This window comes from Miscanthus floridulus, chromosome 14 (genome assembly GCF_019320115.1).
Source record: "Miscanthus floridulus cultivar M001 chromosome 14, ASM1932011v1, whole genome shotgun sequence".
Taxonomy (NCBI): domain Eukaryota; kingdom Viridiplantae; phylum Streptophyta; class Magnoliopsida; order Poales; family Poaceae; genus Miscanthus; species Miscanthus floridulus.
In genome coordinates, this window is record NC_089593.1 from 87,476,456 (window position 1) to 87,502,324 (window position 25,869).

General features: G+C 47.9%; 1 protein-coding gene across 1 annotated transcript; it reads left to right on the forward strand.

The window, feature by feature from the left end:
• Positions 1–17,686: 17,686 nt before the first annotated feature.
• On the forward strand, positions 17,687–20,366 carry LOC136503928 (uncharacterized). The gene is made up of 4 exons (XM_066498847.1): positions 17,687–17,856; positions 18,862–19,057; positions 19,577–19,760; positions 20,236–20,366. The coding sequence occupies exons 1-4, from the start codon at positions 17,687–17,689 to the stop codon at positions 20,364–20,366; spliced, it is 681 nt and encodes a 226-aa protein (XP_066354944.1).
• Positions 20,367–25,869: the final 5,503 nt, after the last annotated feature.

Here is a 25,869-nt window from a genome sequence, read left to right on the forward strand (position 1 = left end):
CTCCGAACTCGCGTAACGGCTTCACTTCCAACTGCACTCCAAAAATCCAGGGACCGTGACTCCGAACTCGCATGAAAACTAAACTTCCTCGGCCGCCTAGGCTACACCAAGGCCAGGATCCACGACTCCGACCCGCTCGGTCCCACGGCGCGCACTGACGCCAGGACCCACAGTCTCGGTCTCGTCCGACCCCTAAAACTAACTATTTAGAAACTACGGCACGCACCGACGCCAGGGTTTGTCCAAACTAACTCCCTCACCTGACCCCACGGTGTGCATCGACGCCAGGATCAGTGAGCTCACTCATGACCGAACTAACTCCCTCGCTCGATCCCGCGGCGCGCATCGACGCCAGCATCAGCGAACTCTGGCTCGTCCAAAACACGACTCTGACTCGCTCGATCCCACGGCACGCATCGACGCCAGCATCAGCGAGCTCTGGCTCGTCCAAAACACGACTCTGACTCGCTTGATCCCACGACACGCATTGACGCCAGCATCAGCGAGCTCTGTCTCGTCCAAACACGACTTCGACTCACTCGATCCCACGATGCGCATCGACGCCAGGATCAGTGAGCTCTGTCTTGTCCAAAACACGACTCTGACTCGCTCAATCCCATGGCGCGCATCGACACCAGCATCAGTGAACTCTGGCTCGTCCAAAACATGACTCCGACTTGCTTGATCCCACGTGCGCATTGACGCCAGCATCAGCGAGCTTTGGCTCATCCAAAATACGACTCTGACTCGCTCGATCCCACAGCGTGCATCGACGCCAGCATCAGCAAGCTCTAGCTCATCCAAAACACGACTCTGACTCGCTCGATCCCACGGCGCGCATCGACGCCAAGATCAGTGAGCTCTGTCTCATCTGAAACTAACTACCTCACCTGATCCCATGGCGCGCAGTGACGCCAGGATCAGTGAGCTCTGTCTCGTCCGAAACTAACTACCTCACCCGATCCCACCACGCGCATCGACGCCAGAATCAGTGAGCTCTGTCTCGTCCAAAACACGACTCTAACTCGCTCAATCCCATGGCGCGCATTGACACCAGCATCAGCAAGCTCTGTCTCGTCCAAACATGACTCCGACTCACTCGATCCCACGGCACGCATCGACGCCAGGATCAGTGAGGTCTGTCTTGTCCAAAACATGACTTCAACTCGCTCGATCCTACGGCGCGCATCGATGCCAGGATCAGCAAACTCTGGCTCATCCAAAACACGACTCCGACTCGGTCGATCCCACGGCGCGCATCGACGCCAGCATCAGCGAGCTCTAGCTCATCGAAAACACAACTCTGACTCGCTCGATCCCACGACGCGCATCGACGCCAGCATCAGCGAGCTCTGGCTCATCCAAAACACAACTCCAACTCGCTCGATCCCACGGCGCGCATCGATGCCAGGATCAGTGAGCTCTGTCTCGTTCGAAACTAACTACCTCACCCGATCCCACGGCGCGCATTGATGCCAAGATCAGTGAGCTCTATCTCGTCTGAAACTAACTGCCTCACCCGATCCCACGGTGCGCATTGACGCCAGGATCAGTGAGCTCTGTCTCATCCAAAACCCTTGACTGACTCCCTCGCTCGATCCCACGGTGTGCACCGACGCCGGGATCCATAAGCTCCCTCTCACCCAATCTCTCAAAACAAATTAAAAAACCACCTCGGCTGCACAATGACGCCTCAGGCAACAAAATTACGTCTCAGACTAAAAACAGGCACACACGCCCACCAGAACAACACCCCCAGACGGTTCTGCCCAAACCGCCCGGGGGCTCGGGGGCTACACCCGCGGATGCACGCGCGCGCACCCGCCGACAAAACAGAAAACCTCCCCTGATGACATAGAACCCCCCCAAACGGTTCCGCCTGAACCTCCCGGGGGCTTAGGGGCTACACCCGCGGATGCGCTCACGCGCACCAGTCGGCAAGACAAAAATCCCCTGGACGATTCGACCCGAATTGCCCGGGGGCTCGGGGGCTTCTGTCGGGTTCATAAACCTGGGGTCCCTCAGGGACCGGCCTCCACGCCAAGGCTCGGCCCAAGAGTCTAAATACAATAGGCCGAAAGGACGGCCCAGTCGCCGACCAGAAGATTTGGACTGAAAGGAGCGGCGCTCGCTCGTCGACCCCTTGGGCCCACCACTCCGATCGGAGCACTCGCTTTGGCCTCCAGCTACCTCCGGACGCCCTCTCTGATCGAAAGGCCTGGCCCAAAGCGCTACTTTCGACTCTGACCCCGCGTCCCTCCGACCGGGCTCGTAGGAACCCTGCTCACCGCTCTTCTCCGACCGGCGCACTCAGAGCCGACTGGAGCCATCCGACTGGGGACGCCCGCTCGGTAGGAACCAGAAGACGTGCGGAGAAAGGCAAGGCAAGGCTCACAAGTCAAAACCACTATACCAGGGACCATACCCTGCACAGAACAGTACTCTGCAGCCACCTGACACAAACAATATTGTAGGCGCCGACATCTCCCTCTATAGTATTGTAGGGGCCGCTAAAACTCCCATATGGTAAGGCCCTCCACGTGCCTCTGAGCATCAAATAGTATTTGCAGGTACTGGCATCCACCGTCCCTGAAGAAGGCAGTACGACCTCCCGTATGCATCTGACATTCTACAGTGCATCAACAGTGTTGTAGGCGCCCACCATTATCTGGTACCCGCCGGTGTGGGCAACAAGGCTCGGTAGGCGTGGACAACAAGGCTCGGTAGCATACGCACCCTTTCCCTCTCACTTGTAAAGCCATCCCCTTCATCTATAAAAGGGGGTGCGCTTCCTCCAACAAAGAGAGACCGATCCTAGTTGATCAGAGTTTCTTAGATCGATAGCTCACAACCACAGAACTGTCAGGTTCGGACCTCAAGCACCCGCTTGAGCACTTAGCTCATAGCAAAGTTCCTGTCACTCTCGGCCCTTCCGACCGGAGCCGACCGGACCTCTTGCACACCCCATCTTTCTCCTTCTCATTTGTAACCCCACTGCAAACTTCGAGCACCTGGGCTCAGGAATAAAGTCACCGACCGACCCCGACTGGATATAGGGCACGTTGCCCAAACAAGTATAAATCCTGTGTCATTGAGTGCTAGGCCACCTTCGATCACAACGTGCAGCAAAACTACAAATATTCACTAGTTGGTCACTTTCTGCACCGACAGCATGTATGAGGCACAGAAACTTCTTCACGCACTTAAGATGCCATATGAGCAAATACATGCTTGTCCAAAGGGATGCATCTTATTTAGGAAAGAACATGCAGAAGCAAAGTACTGTGTGCAGTGTAAATCGTCTAGGTTCCTAGAGGTAGACTCTGGTGATGGTCAGAAGAGGCAGCTCACCGTCCCTGTAAAGATCCTAGGGCACCTTCCATTCATATCAAGGATCCAACGACTTTATATGACTGAAGAATCCGTGAAACAGATGACATAGCACAAATACGGACGTTGATACAATCCTGAGAAGTTGGTGCATCCATCCGATGGTGAAGCATGGACAAGGTTTGATATGATTCATCGTGAGAAAGCTCTAGAGGCTTGTAATGTACGTGTTGCGCTAGCAATAGATGGGTTCAATCCTTATGGAATGGTGGCTGCCTCATACACTTGTTGGCCCATGTTTGTTATCCCTCTCAATCTCCCCCCCTGGCGTCCTCTTTCAATGACAGAATATATTCTTGTTGTTGATAATTCCTGAACACCCGGGGAATAATATAAGTGTGTACATGGAGCCTCTGATTGATGATTTGGTCCGTGCTTGGGAGGAAGGGGTATGGACATATGATCGAGCTACGAAGACAAACTTAAAAATGCATGTTTGGTACCAGTACTCCCTGCATGACTTTTCGGCATATGGGATATTCTGTGGCTGGTGTGTTCATGGGAAGTTCTCATGTCTAGTATGCAAGGCGTCTCTGATGTTCATTTGGTTGACGAAGGGTGGCAAGTATTCTTTGTTTGACAAACATCGACAATTCCTCCCTCTTGACCATCCATTCAGACGCGACATCAAGAACTTTACAAAAGATGTAGTAGTTGAAGGCCCTGCACCCCAGATGATGATTGGTGCCATGGTTCATGCTCAGTTAGACACTCTCGAGGTCAATGACCAAGGAGATCATTTTCTAGGATATGGTGAGCAACATGCATGGACTCACAAGTCGTGCTTGTGGAATCTCCCCTATTTTGATGACCTTCTACTTCCACATAACATTAATGTAATGCACACTGAAAAGAATGTCGCCGAGGCAATTTTTGGTACAATCATGGACATTCTTGATAAGACAAAGGATAATGTTAAGGCTAGAGTGGATCAAGCGAGGTTATGCAATAGACCAAAGCTAGACATGGCGCCTCCCGGAGGTGGGAAGTCATGGAGAAAGCCTAAGGCCGATTTCGTTCTAATGAGGGCCCAAAGGAGGGAAGTACTAGAATGGTTCCAAATGTTAATGTTCCCTGATGGGTATGCAGTGAATCTGAAGAAGGGAGTGAACTTAGCTACTTTGCGAATCAACGGGCTCAAGAGTCATGACTACCACATATGGCTTGAGCGGCTACTACCGGTGATGGTTCGAGGCTATGTCCCTGAGCATGTCTGGATAGTGCTGGCAGAGTTGAGAAATTTCTTTCGCCAGCTTTGTGCTAAGGAGTTATCTTATACCGTGGTTGCATACATGGAAAGAATAGCGCATGTGTTGCTCTGTAGGTTGGAGAAGATCTTTCCACCTGGCTTCTTCAATCCGATGCAGCATTTGATTTTGCACATCCCATATGAGGCACAAATGGGGCCTGTGCAGGGCCGTTGGTGCTATTCAATTAAGAGATTTCAAAAGGTTCTTCGAACTAAATGTAGAAATAAATGCAAAATTGAAGCATCCATAGCAGAGGCATATATTCTGGAGGAGGTGTCAAACTTCACAATAAAATACTATGCTGACAAGCTTCCTAGCGTGCATAATCCACCGCCTCATTACAATGCTGGCGAAGATGAATCGAACCTTAGCATTTTCCGAGGGCAACTAGGAAGTGCAAGTGGTGCGACTCACAAGACCTTGAAACATGAATAGTGTGCGCACTATTATGCTATATGTATTGACCAACCTATCCAAAGCGGAGCCGTACATGCTGTAAGTTCTCAACAAACTTTTTCTCAAGTAGTCACAATTCTGTGTCCAACTCCTTTGTTTCTCGTTGGTACAGGGAATTTCATGAACAATTCTGGTGTGAATCAAGGGAACCTACCCTGTAGGAAACTTCGACCCTTCTTAGAAAGGGTGCGGGAAATGGAATGCCCGATTTCATTTCTTGGTTCAAACAGAAGGTACTATCCAATTTGGCTCGTACTTAGTTTGACATTACAAGTTGCTCGTACGTGCGACTAATATAACGAACTACCCTGCTTGAACTTATAGGGACAAACCAATGTGTCTATGAGTGCCGAGTTGAGACAGATTGCCGATGGTTGTGCCTATAGGGTCAGGTCATTTACCGGTTATGACGTGAATGGATGTCGCTTTCACACAACAAGCCACGAGCAGAGTCAGCTCAATCGAAGAACCACAAATACTGGAGTTTTTACGCAAGGCTTAGATGGGGTTGAGTATTACGGAAGAATTGAAGAAATATACGAACTCATGTTTTATGGTTGCAAACCTCTTAATCTCATTATATTCAAATGTCATTGGTTTGATCCTAAAGTAGTGAGGCGAACCCCTAATCTTGGGCTATTCGAAATTCGACAATCATCCGTCTTACTAGGAGACAATGTCTATATTGTGGCTCAACAAGCCACGCAAGTTTATTATCTCTCATACCCGTGCCAAACTATAGATCGTCTTAAGGGTTGGAATGTTGTGTACAAGGTATCGCCACACGGTAAACTACCTGTCACAAACAATCAATATTACAACATAGACCCCAACACATATGACGGAGAGTTCTTTCAAGAAAATAGGCTCGAAGGGAGTTTTGAGATAGACTTAACCGAAGCTCAGAGAAAGTAGACAATGAAAGTGGTGCTGACGAGGACGCCGGAGATGAGGTTCAGAATGTGAAGGACTTAGAATTACTTCAGCGATTACGTCTAAGCAATGACGGTGATGACGACATTCCTCCTTCGGAGAACAGGGATGATTATATCGACATGCGTGATAGTGATGATGAGACTTATGATCCAGCTAATCCCGATCATGATGATTATTTGTGGTTATGAATTACTCTTTTTAATTGCAGGTGATTGAATAATGGTGGGCGGTATGAAGAGGATAACGTCACTTTACTTCACTTTGTGGATTACCTGTGACGACTTGTGACTATTTGTGGTTGTGAATGAACCTACTAGTGATTCTAAAGTTTACTTGCATTTATGTGTTGTCGATATATCTATATGAACTGCATGTGATGCTTATTGTGAACTATCTATGATAGATGTGATATTTATTTAAATGTGGTACGTGGTTGTGACCGAACTAAATAAACTGATTATATATGACAGCTTTGCCGAGTGTTACACTTGGCAAAAGGGCTATTTGCCGAGTGCCATGAAAATACACTCGTCAAATCAGACACGTGGCAAAAATATGTGCATTCTAGAACTAAAATGGCTTCTTTGCCGAGTGTCTGCGCTGTGACACTCGGCAAAGAAGCCAACATTTATACGTTCTGGGTCAGTCTTTGCCGAGTGTCCGGTATTTGACACTCGACAAAGAAGACAGGTTTGCTGAGAGTCCGGTATTTGACACCCGGCAAATAAACCAGTTTTGCCGAGTGTCCCGGAGTTGACATTCGGCAAAGCAGGCAGGTTTGCCGAGTGTCAGGTCCGGGACACTCGGCAAACGCGCCGTGACCGTTTTCGCGCTGTCACGTTACTTTTTCGTCGAGCGTCGGTTTCACCTCTCGGCAAAGTATTTGTCGAGTGTCCGATAGAAAACACTCGGCAAAGATATACTTGCCGTCACTGTAGATGTCGTGTGTTATTTGCCGAGTGTTACACTCGGCAAATCCTTTGTCGAGTGTTTTTTGGGCTTTACCAAATGCTTGTGGCACACTGACAAAGCCACTGTTTGCGATAGTGGTAGTAGTAGTTCCTCCGAACATGCTACGACACTGTTTGCGATAGTGGTAGTAGTTCCTCCGAACATGCTACGACCAGGGCCATGTTTAGATTGCAAAAAATTGCAACTTGATAAATAGTAGCACTTTCGTCTTATTTGGTAAATATTGTCCAATCGTGGACCAACTAAGCTCAAAAGATTCATCTCGTGATTTCGAACTAAACTGTGCAATTAGTTTTTTTTTACCTACATTTAATGCTCCATGCAAGCGGCTAAAAATTGATGTGATGGAGAGAGAGTGAAAAAACTTAAATTTGGAGGTGATCTAAACAAGGCCCAAGTACTTCTTCTGTTCCACGCACAGGTCATAGTAGTTCCTCTGGACACGCTCCGTCAGGCTAGAGTCGAGTACGAGACTGTCAACGATGATGGTGAAGTCATCGAAGGAGGTCACATGACCAAAGGAGGGGACTCGTGCCCCCCTACCACCGCTCGGAGCAGCCGTGCAAAGGTCAGGATCAATGATGGGGTCCAGGCCTCGTCCTCCACCACCTCCATTCGTTCCCTTGAGCGTTGCGCAGAACATAGTAGCATCGAGGAAAGCGCATGGGTGGCGGAGCTGGAGCGGGCGGTTGCCGACGGCGGCATGTCGGAGGAGTCTGCTGCCGGCGGTGGCGTCGCTAGTGCATCTACCTCGTGCCGGCGTGCATCAGGGTGTACCGGCCGCAGGTCATATCGCTGGGCCAGTTCCATCGTAGGGAGCCCCACCTGCGCCCCATACACGCCCACAAGCCGCACTCATGCACTTCATGCGCCATGACCAAATATATCAATTAATATTTATTGTGCATAATAATAATTATTAGATCAATTATTGAAAGATCAGTTGGTTAGCTTCCTTGTGGTAGAACATGTCCACCCGGGTTTAAGTCCTCGACTTGGCACGGATGCTTGTATTTTCCTAGATTTATTCTAGGATTTAACGGCGCTATGCTTTCAGTAGTAGACGACGTCCCCGTCGACAACGAGGTGTCAGTGGTGACTTCGTGAATCTCGAGATCTGTCGGCTCAGTTCTTCGAATATGCTCATAGAGGTGAGTATGCGTCTATGTTGTACTGTATAATAATTTTATAATATAAACTTACAGATGCAGACGTTATTATTAGTTTTTACGCCTTTGTCCCGCACAAACAAATCATTCACTCCTTTTGGGGACAGAGGACGTCACTGATGCTGGGGGCCAGTTTGGTTCGCGAAAAATTTGGCAAAACGCTACTGTAGCGTTTTCGTTGTTATTTGGCAATTAGTGTCCAATCATAATCTAATTAGGCTTAAAAGATTCGTCTCGTGGATTTCGTCTAAACTGTGTAATTAGTTTTATTTTTTATTTATATTTAATGCTTCATGCATGCGTCCAAAGATTCGATGTGACGGAGAATTTTGAAAAATTTAACGTTTTGGAGAGCAGGGCCTGGGCCATGTACGGATGATCATCTCTAATATGCAGAGAGAAGAAGGCAATAGATCAATCGTTGCTTAGATCAATTGGGGCGTGTTTAGTTGCCCAAACTTTGCACATCCAAAAAGCAATGCAACTGTAGTGGTACTGTAGCATTTCGTTTGTATTTGGTAATAATTGTTTAACCGTTGACTAATTAGGCTTAAAACGTTCGTCTCGCAAAGTACAACCAAACTGTGTAATTAGTTATTTTTTTTACCTATATTTAATACTCCATGTATGTGTCCAAATATTTGATGTGATGTGATGTGATGTGATGGAGAATCTTGCACCGTGTAAACTTTGGAGGTGCAAAGTTGGTGGAACTAAACAAGGGCTTGAGGTTCTTTTGTTTGCAAGTTTGTTGGTATGGGCTGTTGATATTTACGCGCTGTTCGATTGGCTTATAAACCGTATTTTTTCAGCCACCGAACAGTATTTTTCTCTCACAACAAATCAGCCAACAGTACTTTTAGCCATGGCTTATCAGCCAAACGAACATAGCATTAGTTGATGATTGTATTTTGCATTGTTGTTTTTTTAAATAGGGAAAATTTTCTTTTAATACCGGAGAGGCCCCAGTGGACAGCCACTCGGTCGCGCGTCATAAGTCACAAGTCACATAATTTTTCGCAAGAAAACATGCGGTTCGCGTCCACCAGCGCTCGAACCCCTGACCTCCTACTTCGTGTCTTCGGCCCCTGACCACTTCACGTGTGACACTAGTGCCAAAATGACATATTCGTCCTAGCTATTTTATGTTCATTTGATATTAAAATGAGTATTTAGTGCTCTAAATATTTTCAAATAAAAAAGTTGTCAACTACAAAATTTTATAACTCTTCAAGATCTACAACTTTGGTTTTGGTCATTTCTCCATCCGAGGTCATTTGAAGAATTTGAATTTCAGATGTGAGAAAATTCAACCGTAATTTTCGTTAGATAAATGATTTCAAATTAAAAAGTTGTCAACTGCAAAGTTGCACAATTTTTCGAGATCTACAACTTTTGTTTTGGGTGTGTCTCCATCCAAGGTCGTTTGAAAAATTCAAATTTTAAATTTCAGATATCAAACGTAATTTTTGTTAGATAAATGGTTTCAAATGAAAAAATTGTCAACTACAAAGTTGCATAACTTTTCGAGATCTATAACTTTTGTTTTGATTGCTTCTCCATCCAAAATTCTGAAATACCACTACACACTCATGACTATGGAACATATGCCATTTCTTATTAATTTCTATGAAATCTTGCAAATCAAATAAAGTGACATCATAATGACTTCAGAAAAGAAACTTGTAAACTACAAAGTTGCATAACTTTTTAATATCTACAACTTTTGTTTTGGTTACTTCTCCATCCGAGATCCTTAACTACCACTGCACACTCACTTATGACTATATAGCATATGGACTCATTTGGTATTAACTCTACAAACTCTTGTGGTGTATATTTGGACACCCAAGCGATCTCAAATCAAAAAAGTTTGAGCTACAAAATTGTAGATCTCGTCGATTACTACAACTTTGATATAAAGTTCGTCTTCACCGGACATCATATGAGAAAGTTATGAAAGTTTTCTTGCACCATTTCACTGTTGGTTAAAAAACCGACAGTGATGACCCAATATCAGTGTCGGTTCTTGGCTAAAACCGACAGTAATAATATCAGTATCGGTTTTAGTTATAAACCGATAGTGATGACCCAATATCTATGTCGGTTGGTCCTATACCTGTCGTATATGTCAAAAAACCGCAAAAAACCGGCAATGATGTGCCGGGAGGCACTATCACTGCCGGTTTCTTAAAACGACAGTGATGAAGCAGTCAGTGAATGTCAGATATGTAGTAGTGAGCAATTGATGTTAAGCCTAATTGAGATCGGAATGCTTAAGCCTCGAGATTTGGCTGACAATTAGAAAACAGCAAAACTCCTATTACAAGGTAATTTCAATGTTCCTTCTTGGTTGATATTGCAGTACTGCTTTTAGAATTTTAATGTGCATAAATATTTCTATTAATTACAAATCATAAACTTACGTTCATACCGGTTTTAATTTTGAAAAAATACCGTATCCATGTATATATCCTTATACATACGATAGCATGTGTGTATCCATATCTGTAGTGTGTATGTAGACATAAAGAACTCATGTTCATCTAGCGCTATGTTACAGTCTGGACCACTAAGATTTTTTCCAAGATTCGCACTGTAGATGTGACTCCTAAAAATAGAGGGCATTTGTAGATGTGGTTGGGTTTTCAGACGGCTGTAAAAATTAATTTCTAGAGGCAAACTGTTGGAGCTTAAGGATCCGAAGGCATAGGAGTGCGAGAGGAGAGGCCTGGGCTTGAAACCCTGGCCACGAACTGGTGGCGCCGTTCTCGGCGCCTGGCTGCGAACTCGGCGACAACATGGAGACGTGAACAGTAACGCCCGAGGGTCCAAGGTGAGATAAACTCAATCCTAGGCTAAAGATTTATTCCTTCAGATTGTTTGACACTTATACCAACTCAATAACAAATCTCTCATAAATCTAAGTGCTAACAAACTCGACTTTACAAACTCCAACTAGGCTCCCACGCCTGGCCCTGGTGGCCGCACTCTGGTGCATGCCTCCGCACAACTAGCTTAGCCACTCTTCTTGTTACGGCGCTGGTACACCTTCCCCACCATAACATCACTCCCCCCCTCGACGAACAGCTCGTCCTCGCGCTGGAAGGCGGGGAACTCAGCGCGGAATTCTTCCAGCGGCTCCTAGGTGGCTTCATCGTCAGGCAATTCTGCCGACTGGATCAAGACATGCCAAGTGCCCCGACGAAGCTGGGCACGTAGAGCACGGGCTGGCTGCTGGAGGCGACGACCGTGGCACAGTGGAGGAAGGGCCAGGGGCGTTGTTGGAGGAGTCCCCCAGAACGGCTTGAGGACGCCAACATAAAAGACGTTGTGGATGCGCGCTCCTTCTGGCAACAACAGACGGTACGCGACGTCGCCGATGCGCTCGGTCACCTGGAATGGGCCGGCGAACCGCGGGCTCAGCTTGCCCCGTGGTCCCAGCAGCAGCGACTGCACCGGTCGATGGAGGATGCGTAGCCACACCCAATCACCCATTGCAAACTCCAGGGGGCGATGGTGGCCGTCGTAGTAGCGCTTGGCATATTCCTAGGCCTGGATGAGGCGTTCGCGCACCTCAGCCAGGAAGGTGTCGCAATCCTGGAGAAGCGCGTCGACGGTGTCGGTGCACGCTGTGCCTGTAGTATAGGGAATCAAGGCAGGCGGAGGCCGGCCATAAACAACCTGAAATGGCGAAGTCCGCAAGGCAGTGTGGTAGGACGTGTTGTAGCAGTACTCTGCCCAGGGTAGCCACTCCAAGCAAGCACGGGGGCGGTCACCGGTGATGCAGCGTAAATACATGGCAATAGTCTTGTTCACTGCTTCCGACTGGCCATCAGTTTGCGGGTGGAACGCCGTACTGAGGCAGAGTTTGACCCTCGCCAACTTGAACAGATCCTGCCACACATTGCCAGTGAACACGGGATCCCTATCGCTGACAATGGAATTGGGGAACCCGTGCAGGCGAATCATGGCCTCGAAGAACGCCTTGGCAACCGACGCCGCTGTATACGGATGACTGAGCGCTATAAAGTGCGCGTGTTTGGAGAAGCGATCGACCACAGTCAAGATGACACTCTTGCCATTAACACGCGGCAGTCCTTTGATGAAGTCTAGCGAGATGTCGGACCACACCTGTGATGGAACCTCCAGGGGCTGCAGCAGCCCTACCGGCCGAAGGGAGTCCACCTTGTTCTTCTGGCAGACGGCGCAGGCGTGCACAAAGTCGCGCACCTGTGCACGATCGCCCTCAATGTAGAACTCGGCGTGCAGACGGTGGAGGGTCTTCTGAACGCCCTCATGCCCAACCGAGTGGGAAAGCTCCAGCACGATGGGCAGCAGCGCCGACTGCGCCGGCACGAAGACATGGGTGCCATGAAGAATGAGGCCGTCCACGACACGCCATGGGGCGCCGCATGCAGCGGCAATCGACTCTCGCAGTGCGCGCAGTGCTGTGTCCCCCTCGAGCTCGCGGCGGAGGTTGTCGAAGAGGTCGAAGGATGGTCCTGACAGGGCGTGGAGATGATCAACAGCCTTGTCACACTGGGACAGCACGTCTGCAACCACGTTCAGGCGCCCCGACCGAAACTCGACTGCGAAGTCATAACCGAACAGCTTGGAGACCCACTGGTGTTGAGGCAGGGTGGAGAGGCGCTGGTCGAGGAGGAACTTGAGCGCATAGTGATCGGTGCGCACGACAAAGCGACGCCCCCAAAGATAGGGCCTCCAGTGACGAACAACCTATACCAAACCAATTAGTTCCCGCTCATACACAGCTAGCTTCATGTGCCTTGGCGAGAACGTCCTGCTGAAGAACGCGATGGCGCTCGTACCCTGGTGCAGCATAGCGCCAAAACCCGACCCGAACGCATCGCAGTCCACCATGAAGGGTAGCTCGAAGTCCAGCAGTTGGAGAACCGGAGCCACAGCCAGCGCTTGTTTCAGCGCCGTGAACGTCGCCGCGGCTTCCGCTGACCAAAGAAATGCGTCCTTGCGCAGGAGCTGCGTGAGGGGCGCAGCGATGGCGCCGAAGTTCTTGATGAAGCGGCGGTAGTAGCCCGCCAAGCCGAGGAAGCCACAGAAACCCCGCGCTACGCGTGGCTGTGGCCACGACGTCACTGCTTCCACCTTGGACTGGTCCATGGCCACTCCATCCGCGGAAATGATGTGGCCCAGGTACGCGATAGAGGACGTGGCGAACGAACACTTGTTGCATTTGATGTGCAGCTGCTGTTCGCGCAACGCTGTGAGGACGGCCTTGACATGCTGGAGGTGCGACGTCCACGAAGGGTTGTAGATTAATATGTCATCAAAGAAAACCAACACGAACTTATGTAGGTACGGCCGAAGGACCGTGTTCATGAGGCTCTGGAAAGTCGTCAGCGCGTTGGTCAGGCTGAACGGCATGACCAAAAACTCGAAGTGCCCCTGATGCGTGCGGAAGGCCGTTTTCTCGATGTCATCAGCGTGCATCCGGACTTGATGGTAGCCGGAACGGAGATCTAACTTGGTGAAAAATTTGACGCCTTTGAGTTCATCCAGGAGCTCCTCTACCACTGGAATGGGTAACTTGTCCTTGACTGTGCGGTCGTTGAGGGCGCGATAATCCACACAAAAGCGCCAGGAGGAGTCCGGTTTCTTGACCAGCAGCACCGGCGCTGAGAACACCGACGTACTTGGCCGGATGACGCCCTGGGACAGCGTAGCAGTACACTGGGACTCGAGCTCCTCTTTCTGTAGCTGTGGATACCGGTAGGGGCGGACTGCTACCGGCGTCGTGTTGGGCTGCAGATGTATTCTGTGATCACACGAACAGACCGGTGTCAAGCCCTGGGGCTCGGCGAAGAGGTCCTCGAAGGACTGCAGTAAGCGCTCCATTAGAGCCGGCCCATCTTGGCGAAGTGCATGTAGGAGCTGAGTTGACTGTACACCATGCCGTGTCAAGCCGATGCCGCGCCAGAACACGCTCCGATATGGCCGGGGCTGACGCAGGCAGCCCCGGAATGCCGCCGTAACCCGGCAGCCCGTACTGGAAGAACGGTTGCCCCGAAGACGAGGGCCGGCGCTCCACAGCAGCGAGACGCAAGGAGATGTCCCCCATCTGGCGTTGCATCGCGTAGATGAGCGTCGTCAAGGCGTTGAAGGCCTCGGTGGGGGATGCTGGGGTCGCGGATTGTAGACTGAGCAGTGACGCGGTGGTGGTAACGAGGGGCGCAGAGGTGGTGAGCACAGGGAACGCGAAGGTGGTGGCGGCGGTGGTGGCCGCGGCGGTGGATGGAACGACGGCGGTGGCTGATGACCCAGGACCAGACATGGCTGATACCAAGTTGTTGGAGCTTAAGGATCTGAGGGCGTAGGAGTGCGAGAGGGGAGGCCTAGGCTTGAAACTCCGGCCACGAACTGGCGGAGCCGTGCTCGGCGCCTGGCTAGGAACTCGGCGACAACAGGGAGACGACGTGAACAGTAATTCCCGAGGGCCCAAGGTGAGATAAACTCAATCCTAGGCTAAAGATTTATTTCTTCAGATTGTGTGACACTTATACCAACTCAATAACAAATCTCTCCTAAATCTAAGGGCTAACAAACTCGACTTAACAAACTCCAACTAAAAAAGCACTCCGGATAACTAACTTCTATTGAACCGGCTGGAGCCAAACCGGCTCCCACGCCTGGCCCTGGTGGCCGCACTCTGGTGCATGCCTCCGCACAACTAGCTTAGCCACTCTTTTTGTTACGGCGCTGGTACACCTTCCCCACCATAACACAAACCGGCTTATAAACCACTTTTAGAGGCGATTTTTTTTATAAGGGAGAGGTCTCTAAAATAGTTTCTGTAGCAGTTATTGCAAAACATATTGAGCCATTGGAAATACAAATAAGACCATCATCATCATTAATTTTTTTTTTGCGAGACCACTAGGCACCAAATGATAAGACATAGCCAAACCTATCTACTTTTGTTGGAACCAACCGAGGGAGCTGTCACGATGCTCAGTCACTGAGGAACCTCTCACAAGTCGCTAATAGTCACTATCTGAGCTTGAGCTATCCTCGTCAGGATAATCAATAGCAGTAGTATTACCACCACCATATGCACGGCTTGAAGGGTGAATCATTGTACGCCGATAATCCTCGCAGGCGTGGCAATGACCTGAATTTATAATAGACTTAGCCAAATGTGCAGAAATGAATAAACTGACGGCACACAAATTGAGCACTCCAGTGCCTTCATTAATCCATGTAAACTGTTGAATGCTGTTTATTGCTCACGGAGGTGATTACTGTAAGGACAGACTAAGAAGAAATTTATCCCAAAGATATCACGGAGGTCCTAGCAATATGGAAAGTGACAACATTTAGTTCTTGCTGCCAAAATGGTAACTAATAATTGCTCAATATTTCATATCCTTCTAAGAAGTTCCAAGACATTGTTTAATCATACTAATGCTTCTTGTTATAAAGTAGATCAAAATAATGGTGTTAATATTATCCGAGGAAACTGTTGTTTTAAGGGAGAATTGTTAAGGAATGAAAGTTATCACAAGACAAGAGTCAAGAAAAAACATATAAAACATCCAGAAAAAAAAGGGAGCTAGAGAATGAAGCATACCTGCGTCTTTCTCCCCAACAATACAGCACAACAATACATCATCCTCACTCTGAAGAGGATAATTAATTTCAGCAAAGAAAAGATTACTATTGCCACCAGCAGAGGGATGGCTGTCAGGCTTAGCTGTGAAGTTGTACTGATAGCCAGGATCGCCAAACTCGAAAAACAGACACTTCACTGTTGTCTCATCCAGCTCAAACTGAAAAGTGAAAACAGAACGAAAGAGTACAATTAGAAAGATCTGATAATATCCAAACTCCAGATAACTATTCCTAAAGAGAAGAGACAGACGTAGATATATATAGCAGTAGTGTACCGTGGTGCTGTTTGTTCTGTTATATTTACGCAAGGCTGTGTGGACATCATGCAGGGAGGACTTTTCATCCTGCATGATTCTTCTCTCTCGGATCGCTTTCCTTTCCTCTGGAGATTTCTTGATTTTTGGTGGACGGACAACAACAGGAGCCTTCTTAATGGTATCTTCATAGGCATATGCCACGTCGGTTGGGTCCATTCCTGGGAGGTAAGGGTATTCAAACCGCCAACCATGTTCCTCCCTGTTGTAACCGTCAGGAGTGCTCCTTTCCTTGGAAGCCCAACCCGCTTTACTCCTATGTTATAACAAAAACGAATATAAAGTCCCATATATCAAATCCTAAGTAATTGCTCATTTGTGATTTAATTATGCTTCATTTATGTGATGGAGATCCAGAGCATGTTGGGCACATTATTTGGTTAACATAAAAGACTAAAAAGCACATGTGGAATCATGCTACCAGACAACACAGAGTGCTGGACTTAAAATAAAGAATCAGGATTTCCTGTAAATTCAGCTTTGAAACTTCGGTTTAAACAGGTGCCTGCAGTTTCCATTAGTTGATGCTGGGTTCTCAACAGCTGCTTGCTATGTCGGGAACATGGTGAGGGCACAGCTCATATATAGGAGCAATACACAAATGACTAGAAGGCTGCACATTTTACTTCATTTTCTATAAAATCAGGTCATCATCAAACTGAAGGTGCAAAGACTACAGACACTTTGGTTTGTGTAGTTGCTGCTTCGAAAGCGGGAGGGGTGACCGAGTCAATCACGCTTACATACTTCCTTTCAATCAACAAATTACAAGTTTGCATGTAAGCTGATGAAGGGATGGAGAGAGATATCCATCAATCAGAACGCGAAAAAAAAAGGCTACGATCTTTACCTTGCATATCTCCCCCTTGGCGCGGTGCGCGATGCAGCAACTTGAGAAGAATGGAGGTGTTTTGGCTTCCCTGCCGAAGTATCTTTGCAATCCTGCAGAGACAGTGCAGACAAGGCTTCAGCACTGCCCTGGCCATGAAGATCCTCCTCCTTTGGCCCGAAATAGGACAGGACAGGGCAGATAAGATTATATATTTCAATTGCACTAAAGCACATTGATTCCAATGGATCGGCAGACAAATGGAGTAGAAAGGATTATGAGCACTGCTTGCAGATGCAGCTAGAGAGCTAGAGGAAATTAGAGACTTACGAATCCTCCTCATGATACTCGTCGCCCGCCATTGTCGATGACAGCGCTCACGCTCACACGTGGGAAACAAGAAATTTAGGGCACTCTACGCCGCTTCCTTCAGGGTTCAGGGTTCAGATTCTTGCGTCCGATCCATAGCGTTTGGTTAGTTAATTATATAGGCCGCGCGCTGATTGGCGTCCGATTGATTCGCGGTATAACGTGGAGCCAGAAACGTGCGTTTTGAAACGGAAAAGGAGGAGGAGGAATCGCTGAGAAGTACCTGACGGACTCGTGTTCGGATTTAGTCCCGCCCTAGCGTAGACGCCAAACCCGGTGGGGCGGTGGCTTCAGAAGTCAGAATCTCCCGTTACGTATTGCCGTCCGAATTTACCCTCGCTACACTGCGCCATGGTCACCTCCTCCCACGCCGGCAGTAAGCCAGGAAGCCATGGTGCTCAGCTGCAGCCACGCCTCCCCGCCAGGACGGCAGACGCAGCAAAACTCGACGGCGCAAGCTCGGTCGGCATCCCGGCGCGCTGCAGCTCCTCTGTGCGACCCGCCTGCTGCCACGACCGACCGTAACAACGTGGATGGCATGTCCATGGAGGATGCCCACAACCTGTTCGATGCAACGCCTACATATGTATGTATGGAGTCTTGAGGAGATGCATGTGTTCTGTGCTTGCCCCCGTCCACAAACTTGAACTTTGTTTATTTAGGCACATTAAGGACCTAGATAGATCTCGAGCATGATGGGTTACCTTGCAGAATTGGATCCACTCTGGAAAAAAAAGCATGTTTATGTCTTCTTATCTGAGAGACAAGTATCAGTTTTCTGATTTAGAATGCGCACTAAATTGATAGATTTAGTCAAAAGTTTATTTGTGTTCAAGCAATTTTTTTAATGAACATTGTGTTTTCATTATCTTACCCTATTGGATGGACTATGCAGTTTGATTTTAAGTTTATAATTGAAAATTATAGATATGAACTATTATTGAATTGTTTACTTGTTTTCATTGATCAATGCAGTGTAGCCTCATGTACCGCTCCTAGGAGGAGATATGCAAGGTAAAGCTGCTAGCATCTTGTTTTCTGTTTTCCTTGTTCTCTCATTCTTTGCAATTTCATTTTAAATAATTGACTTGATTTTACAAGCTCCGATTATGAGGTTAGCAGCCACTAGTTAAAGGAAAGTAAAATATGCAGCGCTCTAATCATCCATGTATGGCTGTGCAGTTGACCCTATGTTCTCACCCTGTGTCCCACATAGCAAGCAGCTGTTGAGATGCCACATCAACGGATGGCAACTTTGAGCATCTGTTTAATCCAAAGTTTCAAATCTGAATCTAAAGAAAATCGATATTCATTTTTTTTTCTGAAGTCCACTGCTCTGCAGTGTGTGGTAACATGACTTTGCATGTTTCTCTTGTACTGAAATAATGTATCAAACATCTGGTGGTCAGACATCTATCGCATAAAACAAGCATATGACAAATGAGCAATCGATCATTTGAACCCAGGAACTTTTGATAATTAGGAATTAATATGTGAGACTTCATACCCATTGTGTTATGACATAGGAGTAAAGTGGGTTGGGCTTCCAAGGAAAGGAGTACTCCCGAAGGTTACAATAGGGAGGAACATGCTTGGCGGTTTGAATCCCCTTTTCCACAAGGGATGAGCACAAGCAGTATAATGGATGCATATGAAGAAGCATTTCCAGCTCCTGTTGTTATCCGTCCACCAAAGAAAAAGAAGTCGCCAGAGGAAACGCAAGTAATTCGAGAAAAGAAAATATGGCAGAGTGAAAGGACCTCACTGTGCCATGTCGAGACAGCCTTACATAAATATAACAGAGTGAGGGGTGCTTGTTCGACCTCCTAAACTTTAGTCGCTGTTCTATCGGATGTTTGAACATATGCATGGAGTATTAAATATAGACTATTTACGAAACTAAATGCATAGATTCGGACTGTTTTGCGAGATGAATTTTTTAAGCCTAATTACTCTATGATTTGATAATGTGTGCTACAGTAAACATGTGCTAATGATGGATTACTTAGGCTTAATAAATTTGTCTCGTGGATTACTGACGGATTCTGTAATTTATTTTTTTATTACCATGCGACACCCCATATGACACCTCCTACTCTTTATTCCTTGAATCCAAATACCCCCTAAACAACACCATGATATGCTGCTCTCTTCTATCTATCTCGTAATAGTTTACTGCCGTTTGAACACATTAGATTTAATTTTACTCTTTTGTGCTAATTTCTGTTTCTGCTGGATGAGATAACAGTGAAGTGTTTGTTTTTTGAGTTTGGTGGGCCTTACTATCATTATAATTTCACAGCTTATCCTGAGAACAGTCATCCTGCTGATGGCTGTACTAAGCTTTTCTTCTCTGAAATTAATTGCGCACTTCGAAGTGAGGATGATGTATTGCTGTGCTGTATAGTTGGGGACAAAGATGCAGGTATGGTTTTATTCTATAGCTTTATCAATGTGTTCTTTTGAATCTCCCTAACATTTTTGCTTGACTGCTGTCCTGTGATAACGTTTCTTGTATTCACCATTCTTAACAACTTTTCTTGAAATTACAATAGCATCTTTATTTTCACCCAGTTCATAGTAAGCAATGTTTGGTATTATGCATCATTGACGCCCTACCATATAATTCCTTCTGTCATGCATTGTCACATGCCATACTGCAACAACATGAATGAACAAAAGGATGAAGCAGTTAAGCAAATTGGACTTTTGGGATGATTTCTGCTTGGTTCCAGTTGCAGTATCTTTTATGAGTAATATAAAACATATTGCGCTATTTTGGATACCTAAATATCACCCCCAGCAGATTAGCTGGAGGTACTCTAGTACACAGTTTGTTTCCCTTTCAATATTCAATGTTAGCTTTGTTTATTCGACGCTAACTCTGTTACAATTTATAGGGCATTGCCACGCCTGCGAGGATTTGCGGCCTATGATGGTTCACCCATCAAGCCGTGCATACGGTGGTGGTAATACTACTGCTATCGACTATCCTGATGAGGACAGCTCAAGCTCAGATAGTGATTATTAGCAATTAGCATGTCGTGATAACCCCAGGAATTGTGGCAAGGTTTGGCCATGGTTAATCTCTTGGTGGCGAACTGAGCCTAGCTTAGTTGGTTAGGTTTCTTGTGGTGAAACCTGTTCACCTGGATTCAAGTTTTTGACTTGGCACGGGTGCTCGTATTTTCCTGGATTTATTTCAGGATTTAACGGTGTTATGCTTTCAGTGGTAAGCGACGTTCCCATCGACAGCGAGGCGCCTGTGGTGACTTCATCGTAGGCGACGTTTCCGTCGACAGCGAGGCGTCTGTGGTGACTTCGTCATTCTCGAGATGTGCCAACACAGTCTTTCGCGTTTGTACCTGTGTAATTCGTAAAAAAAAATCTCTTGGTGGTAATGGTACTGCATGATTGCATCACTTGGGATATTTGCACTCATCCAGTGTTATACATTTTGGAATCTAGGCTCGGCTTTTAGCCTCAGCTGTAGTGCAATACAGTGATGCATGACTCATGGCACAAGCTATATTTTCTTCTTTCACATTTTCCCTTCTGGTTACATGCTCAATTTTCTGACTTGATGTACGGGATAATTGCTGAGGCAGTAACCTTGTTGGTATTGTCCACTGACGTATGGAGGAAACTAACTAGTGCTGGGAAGTCGGTGATACCGCAAAGATCAGACACCTAATCGACTATATATAAGGTCTCACTTGTCAATTGTTCGAAACACGGCTATAAGATCGCCTACCTCTGCACGCTAGAACTAGAACCAAGCTCACGCTCCATCCGATCCTTTAATCCTTTTATTTACGACATGCGTATCTGGCTTCAGTCGTAGGAGACATGCGTATCAGGCTCGACAGTTTGGACTTGGGCAGTTGGGTGTCCCGTTTTTCAGGCACGGAAGGGGAAGCACCTCCAAAAATAAAAAAAAATGTATATAAAAAAATAAAAACATCAAGCCTACTGTTACTAGACTACTTTTTTTTAGACGAAAGAAGAATTATATTATATAATAGTTAGATACATCAACACGTTACAAGCACTTATCCAGAAACTGATTTTATCTAAATTGTATCTACGCTGTGAATAGCTCCAAATCTCAAAACCAAACATGTATAACGTTTCGTATGGATGACCGCACAGGCAAAAACTCGGCAAAAGACCTAAGAACATATGCCCAACGAACGACGACCAACATTCCTGCATGCGGAGTTGAGAAACTTCTTCTTTCTTTTATCTTCCTTCTTCTTTCTGCCACTGAAGAATGCGAAAGACTGATCTGAAAATTATTCTCCCTAGTCCTTTATCGTGGTCAGATTTAACCACGACAAAACGAAGAAGAAACTAGAGAAAATTATTCCATGACGACGACATCATCTCCACCTTGATGTCGCCATCCGAAAAGAAAGGTCTCCATGTCGTCATGCCGGTGAAGTTGCTGACGCCGTAGTTGTCGCCCTCATCTTCAACATAGCCGTCATGGAGAAAACGATTCCACCCTTCCCCTTCACCGTCACCGAAGAGGAGGAGAAGAAGATAATTCCCCAATACCAAGAAATTTGGTATGGACAGACTCTAACCCTAAGCACTCAATCTACTAGAAAACTTATTAAAAACGATGAATCCATACTCCCTCTAGCCTCCGACGAGATGCTAGAGGGGAAGGGAGGGGGGCCAACAGTGGTGGAAGGAGGGAGCGGCGGCGGTGGCAGCGCTTAGGGTGCACGAGTCGCACGAGGACGAGCGGCGGCGGCGGCGGCGGCCCTTGGGGCTCAATAAATTGGGATAGCTTTGTTACTCCACGAATGGCTAAAAGCTTGCTACTAGACTACTTCGATGAAGTTCAAATGTTCAATACAAGACTCATCACAAGGGCATGCCGGATTCCTGCGCACCACAGTGTTCGGAAGATTCGAACATTGTACTGTTCACACGGGAAGCGCGATAACAAATCGATCCGAAAACCTCGTCCAACCGGACTACAAAATCTACACTGTCTGTCTGTCGCTGTAGAGCAACTCCAAGAGATGCTAAATTGTGAGATTTAATCATTATGTAGAATAGAAAGTCTATCTAAAATAGAGAGTTTTACAGTAGCTAAATTAGAAAACAAAGAGAGCAAGCAGGCTCGCTAGTGAAATATGGCCATCAAGAATGGTAAGATAGCCAGTTGAAAAAAATAGAAAACAATATAAACAAGCTGCTGGAAAGCTTTTTTGAGTACAATAGCTATAAATGACTTCACGAATACGTTTACCCCGTCTGTCGGAGTTTGCTCTGGCTTTTTGCCCCGCACATGCAATCCATCCCCGACCGATCGCTACGTTTGCGATGGATGTGGTATGCCTGGGATGATAGAGACTGTCCTTGGAAGGGCCTGTAGCTTCAAGCTAACGATGAAGACCAACGCTTTTTCAGCGCTGCAACTAAGGTACACCTAGGCAATGGATGCAAGGCCTCCTTCAGGACATCGTGATGGCTAGACGGAGACGCCCCTGCAGACTTGTTCCCGGAGCTATGTAAGCACAGCAAGAGGAAGAATCGCTCGGTGGTGGATGGACTGACTGACAATACGTGGGTCAGGGACATCGACCATAATATGAACCAACAAATTATTGCGGAGTACCTGCAACTATGGGAGAAATTAGAAACCGTGGCCTTGACTCAGTTGCAAGAAGACCGAATAACTTGGCTTCACTCTTCGAATGGGCAGTATTCGGCAAAGTCTGCATACAATTTGCAGTTTGAAAGCTTAGGTAGATGTAGTGTGGCTGAATTTATATGGAAGGCCAAGGCATCTCCAAAATGCAAGTTCTTCATCTGGCTGAGGTAGGATTTGGACAGCAGCAAGGCTACAGGTTAGGCATTGGCCGAACGAATACTTCTGTCAGCTATGTATAAAAACTTGGAGACCGCAACCCACTTATTCGTGTAGTGTCCGGTGGTCAAAACGATATGGGAAAGAGTGGCGCTCTGGGTGAGAGCACCGTGCCTGCAGCCAGCAAATTGGGAGCACACGGAAAATGTAAAAGATTGGTTCCTTCAGATGATGAACAGGTTACCGTCATCAGTGAAGGAGGGGCTGAGATCACTGGTTATGTTGACCATTTGAGAGGTGTGGCGTGAAAGAAACAGTAGAGTCTTCAGGAAAGAATGCAGACCGCTCCAGAAGATAATGGACGCCATATATGATGAAGCCAAGATGTGGGTTTATGCAAGTAACAAAGGGCTGCAGCTTATATTGCTAATGTAGAGCGTGTTAAGTAATCTGCTGCTCCCCTTGTGTGAACACGTGATAGGGACAGGCAGCACCGAAAGGGCTCCCTGCTGCTGCACTGTAGCGGCTGCAGGGGCAGGCGCCGTAAGGCTCCCCTGTCGCACTGTAGCCATAGTAGGAGCAGGCGCTAAAGTCAGTCCTGCTGTCACATCTAATCACTATAGTAGCATGATAGCCTGACATGTCTGTGTACTAGGATTAGATGGGTAAGAGTTGTATAAATAGTTTGCCACTGCAACTCAGTAAAGAGAGCGAGTTCAGTTTTGTCATCTCCTCTACAAAGCTCCGGCCAACGCTGGTGCTTGTGTTGTGTGTGTGCGCTCTGTTCTTCATTCCTTCTTCTATCTCTAGCCATATCGTGTGCTCAGCAACGCTGGTGAGTGGTCGGCTCAACCGTGCCGGAGATCCAAGGGGGTCAACAAGTGGTATCAGAGCCGTACAAGCGTCGTCGCCGGACTAACCGCTGGCGATGATGGACGGTTTGGAGATGGACGACAGCAGCGGCGCTTCTGTGGCTGCCCAGCCACGACAGGAGGTCGTTGTGCGTACGGTGCAGGAGGTCAGCGGTACCAGTTGGCCGACGCTGACTCGCACCAACTATGGCGAGTGGGCGGTGACCATGAAGGTCAAGCTCAGAGCCCGACGGCTCTGGAATGCTGTTGACAAGGGCACCGACAACAAACAAGACGACATGTCAGTGTTGGAGGCTATCTTCGCTGCTATGCCAGTAGAGTACAAGGAGCCGTTGGGGGAGAAAAGCTCTGCTAAGGAAGCGTGGGAGGCCATTGCGGTGATGCGCGACGGTTCCGACAGCGCAAAGAAGGCGACGGCCCAGCTGCTGAAGCAGGAGTACGCCAACCTCAAGTTCAAGGATGGTGAGGCGGTGGAGGACTTCTCCCTCCGCCTGCAGACGCTCATTAGCAAGCTGAGGAGCCACGGTGTCACCATCGACGAAGAAGAGGCAGTCTCTAAGTACATCCACTCCGTGCCGATGAAGTACATCCAAATCGCTCTCTCTATAGAGATGATGCTGGACTTGTCCACCCTCACCATTGAGGATATGACAGGCCGTCTGTGGGCGGCGGACGAGCGCATAGAGCAGGCTACAACAATGATAGACAGCGGCAAGCTGCTGCTGACAGAGGAGTGGTCTCCCCAAAGGAACTCCGAGGAAGCCTCCTTCAGCCGTGGTGGCGATGGCAAGCGCCGTGGCAAGGTTTCTTCGGAGAAGAAGAAGGTCGACCCCAATGCCTGCCGACGCTGCGGGAAGACGGGTCATTGGGTAAAGGAGTGCCCAAATCGCAAGCAGGAGAAGCAGGCTGAGGCTCATCTGGTGTAGCCTGATGATGATGATGAGGCCACTCTTCTGATGGCAACGTTCTGTGCACTGCACGACATTGAGGCCAAGGAGAAGAGAGAGGTGATGGCGATGAAAGGGCCTGGGAAGGCTCTGTAAGGTGTCAACCTCGACGAACCGCGCGCCCAAGTCCACCTCGGACGTGTGGGCGACGAGCAGGATCAGCATTGGTACCTAGACTCTGGCGTCAGCAACCACATGATAGGCTCCAAGGCAGCCTTCTCCAAGCTCAACGACGACGTGACCGGCACAGTGAAGTTTAGTGACGGCTCAAGGGTGGCGATCTGAGGGCGCGACACCATTATCTTTAGGTGCTAGAACGGCGAGCACTATGCGCTAGCGGATGTATATTACATCCCGCAGCTGCGTTCAAGTATCATCAGCATTGGCTAGCTGGATGAGCGCGGCAGCGAGGTACTGATCAAGGACGACGTCCTCTGGATCAGGGATCAGGAGCAGCGCCTTCTTGCCAAGGTGAAGAGGTCCCGGAACCGGCTGTACCTGCTTCGACTTAAAGGTGGAGCAGCCAGTGTGCCTAGCAGCACAGCACACCGAGGAGCCGTGGCTGTGGCATGCCTGATTTGACCATCTCAGCTTCGACGCGCTCGGTCGGCTGGAGAAGATGGTCCAAGGGCTGTCCCACATTAAGCACGGAGGCGAGCTGTGTGACAGCTGCCTAGCCGGAAAGCAGAGGAGACTAACGTTCCCAAAGGCGACCAAGTATCGCGCGGTGGACGCTCTCAAGCTCATCTATGGCGATCTCTACGGGCCAATCACGCCAGCCACAAACGGTGATCGACGGTACTTCTTCCTGCTCATGGATGACTATAGTCGCTATATGTGGCTGCAACTCCTGACGAGCAAGGATGAGGCGGCGAAGGCGATCAAGAA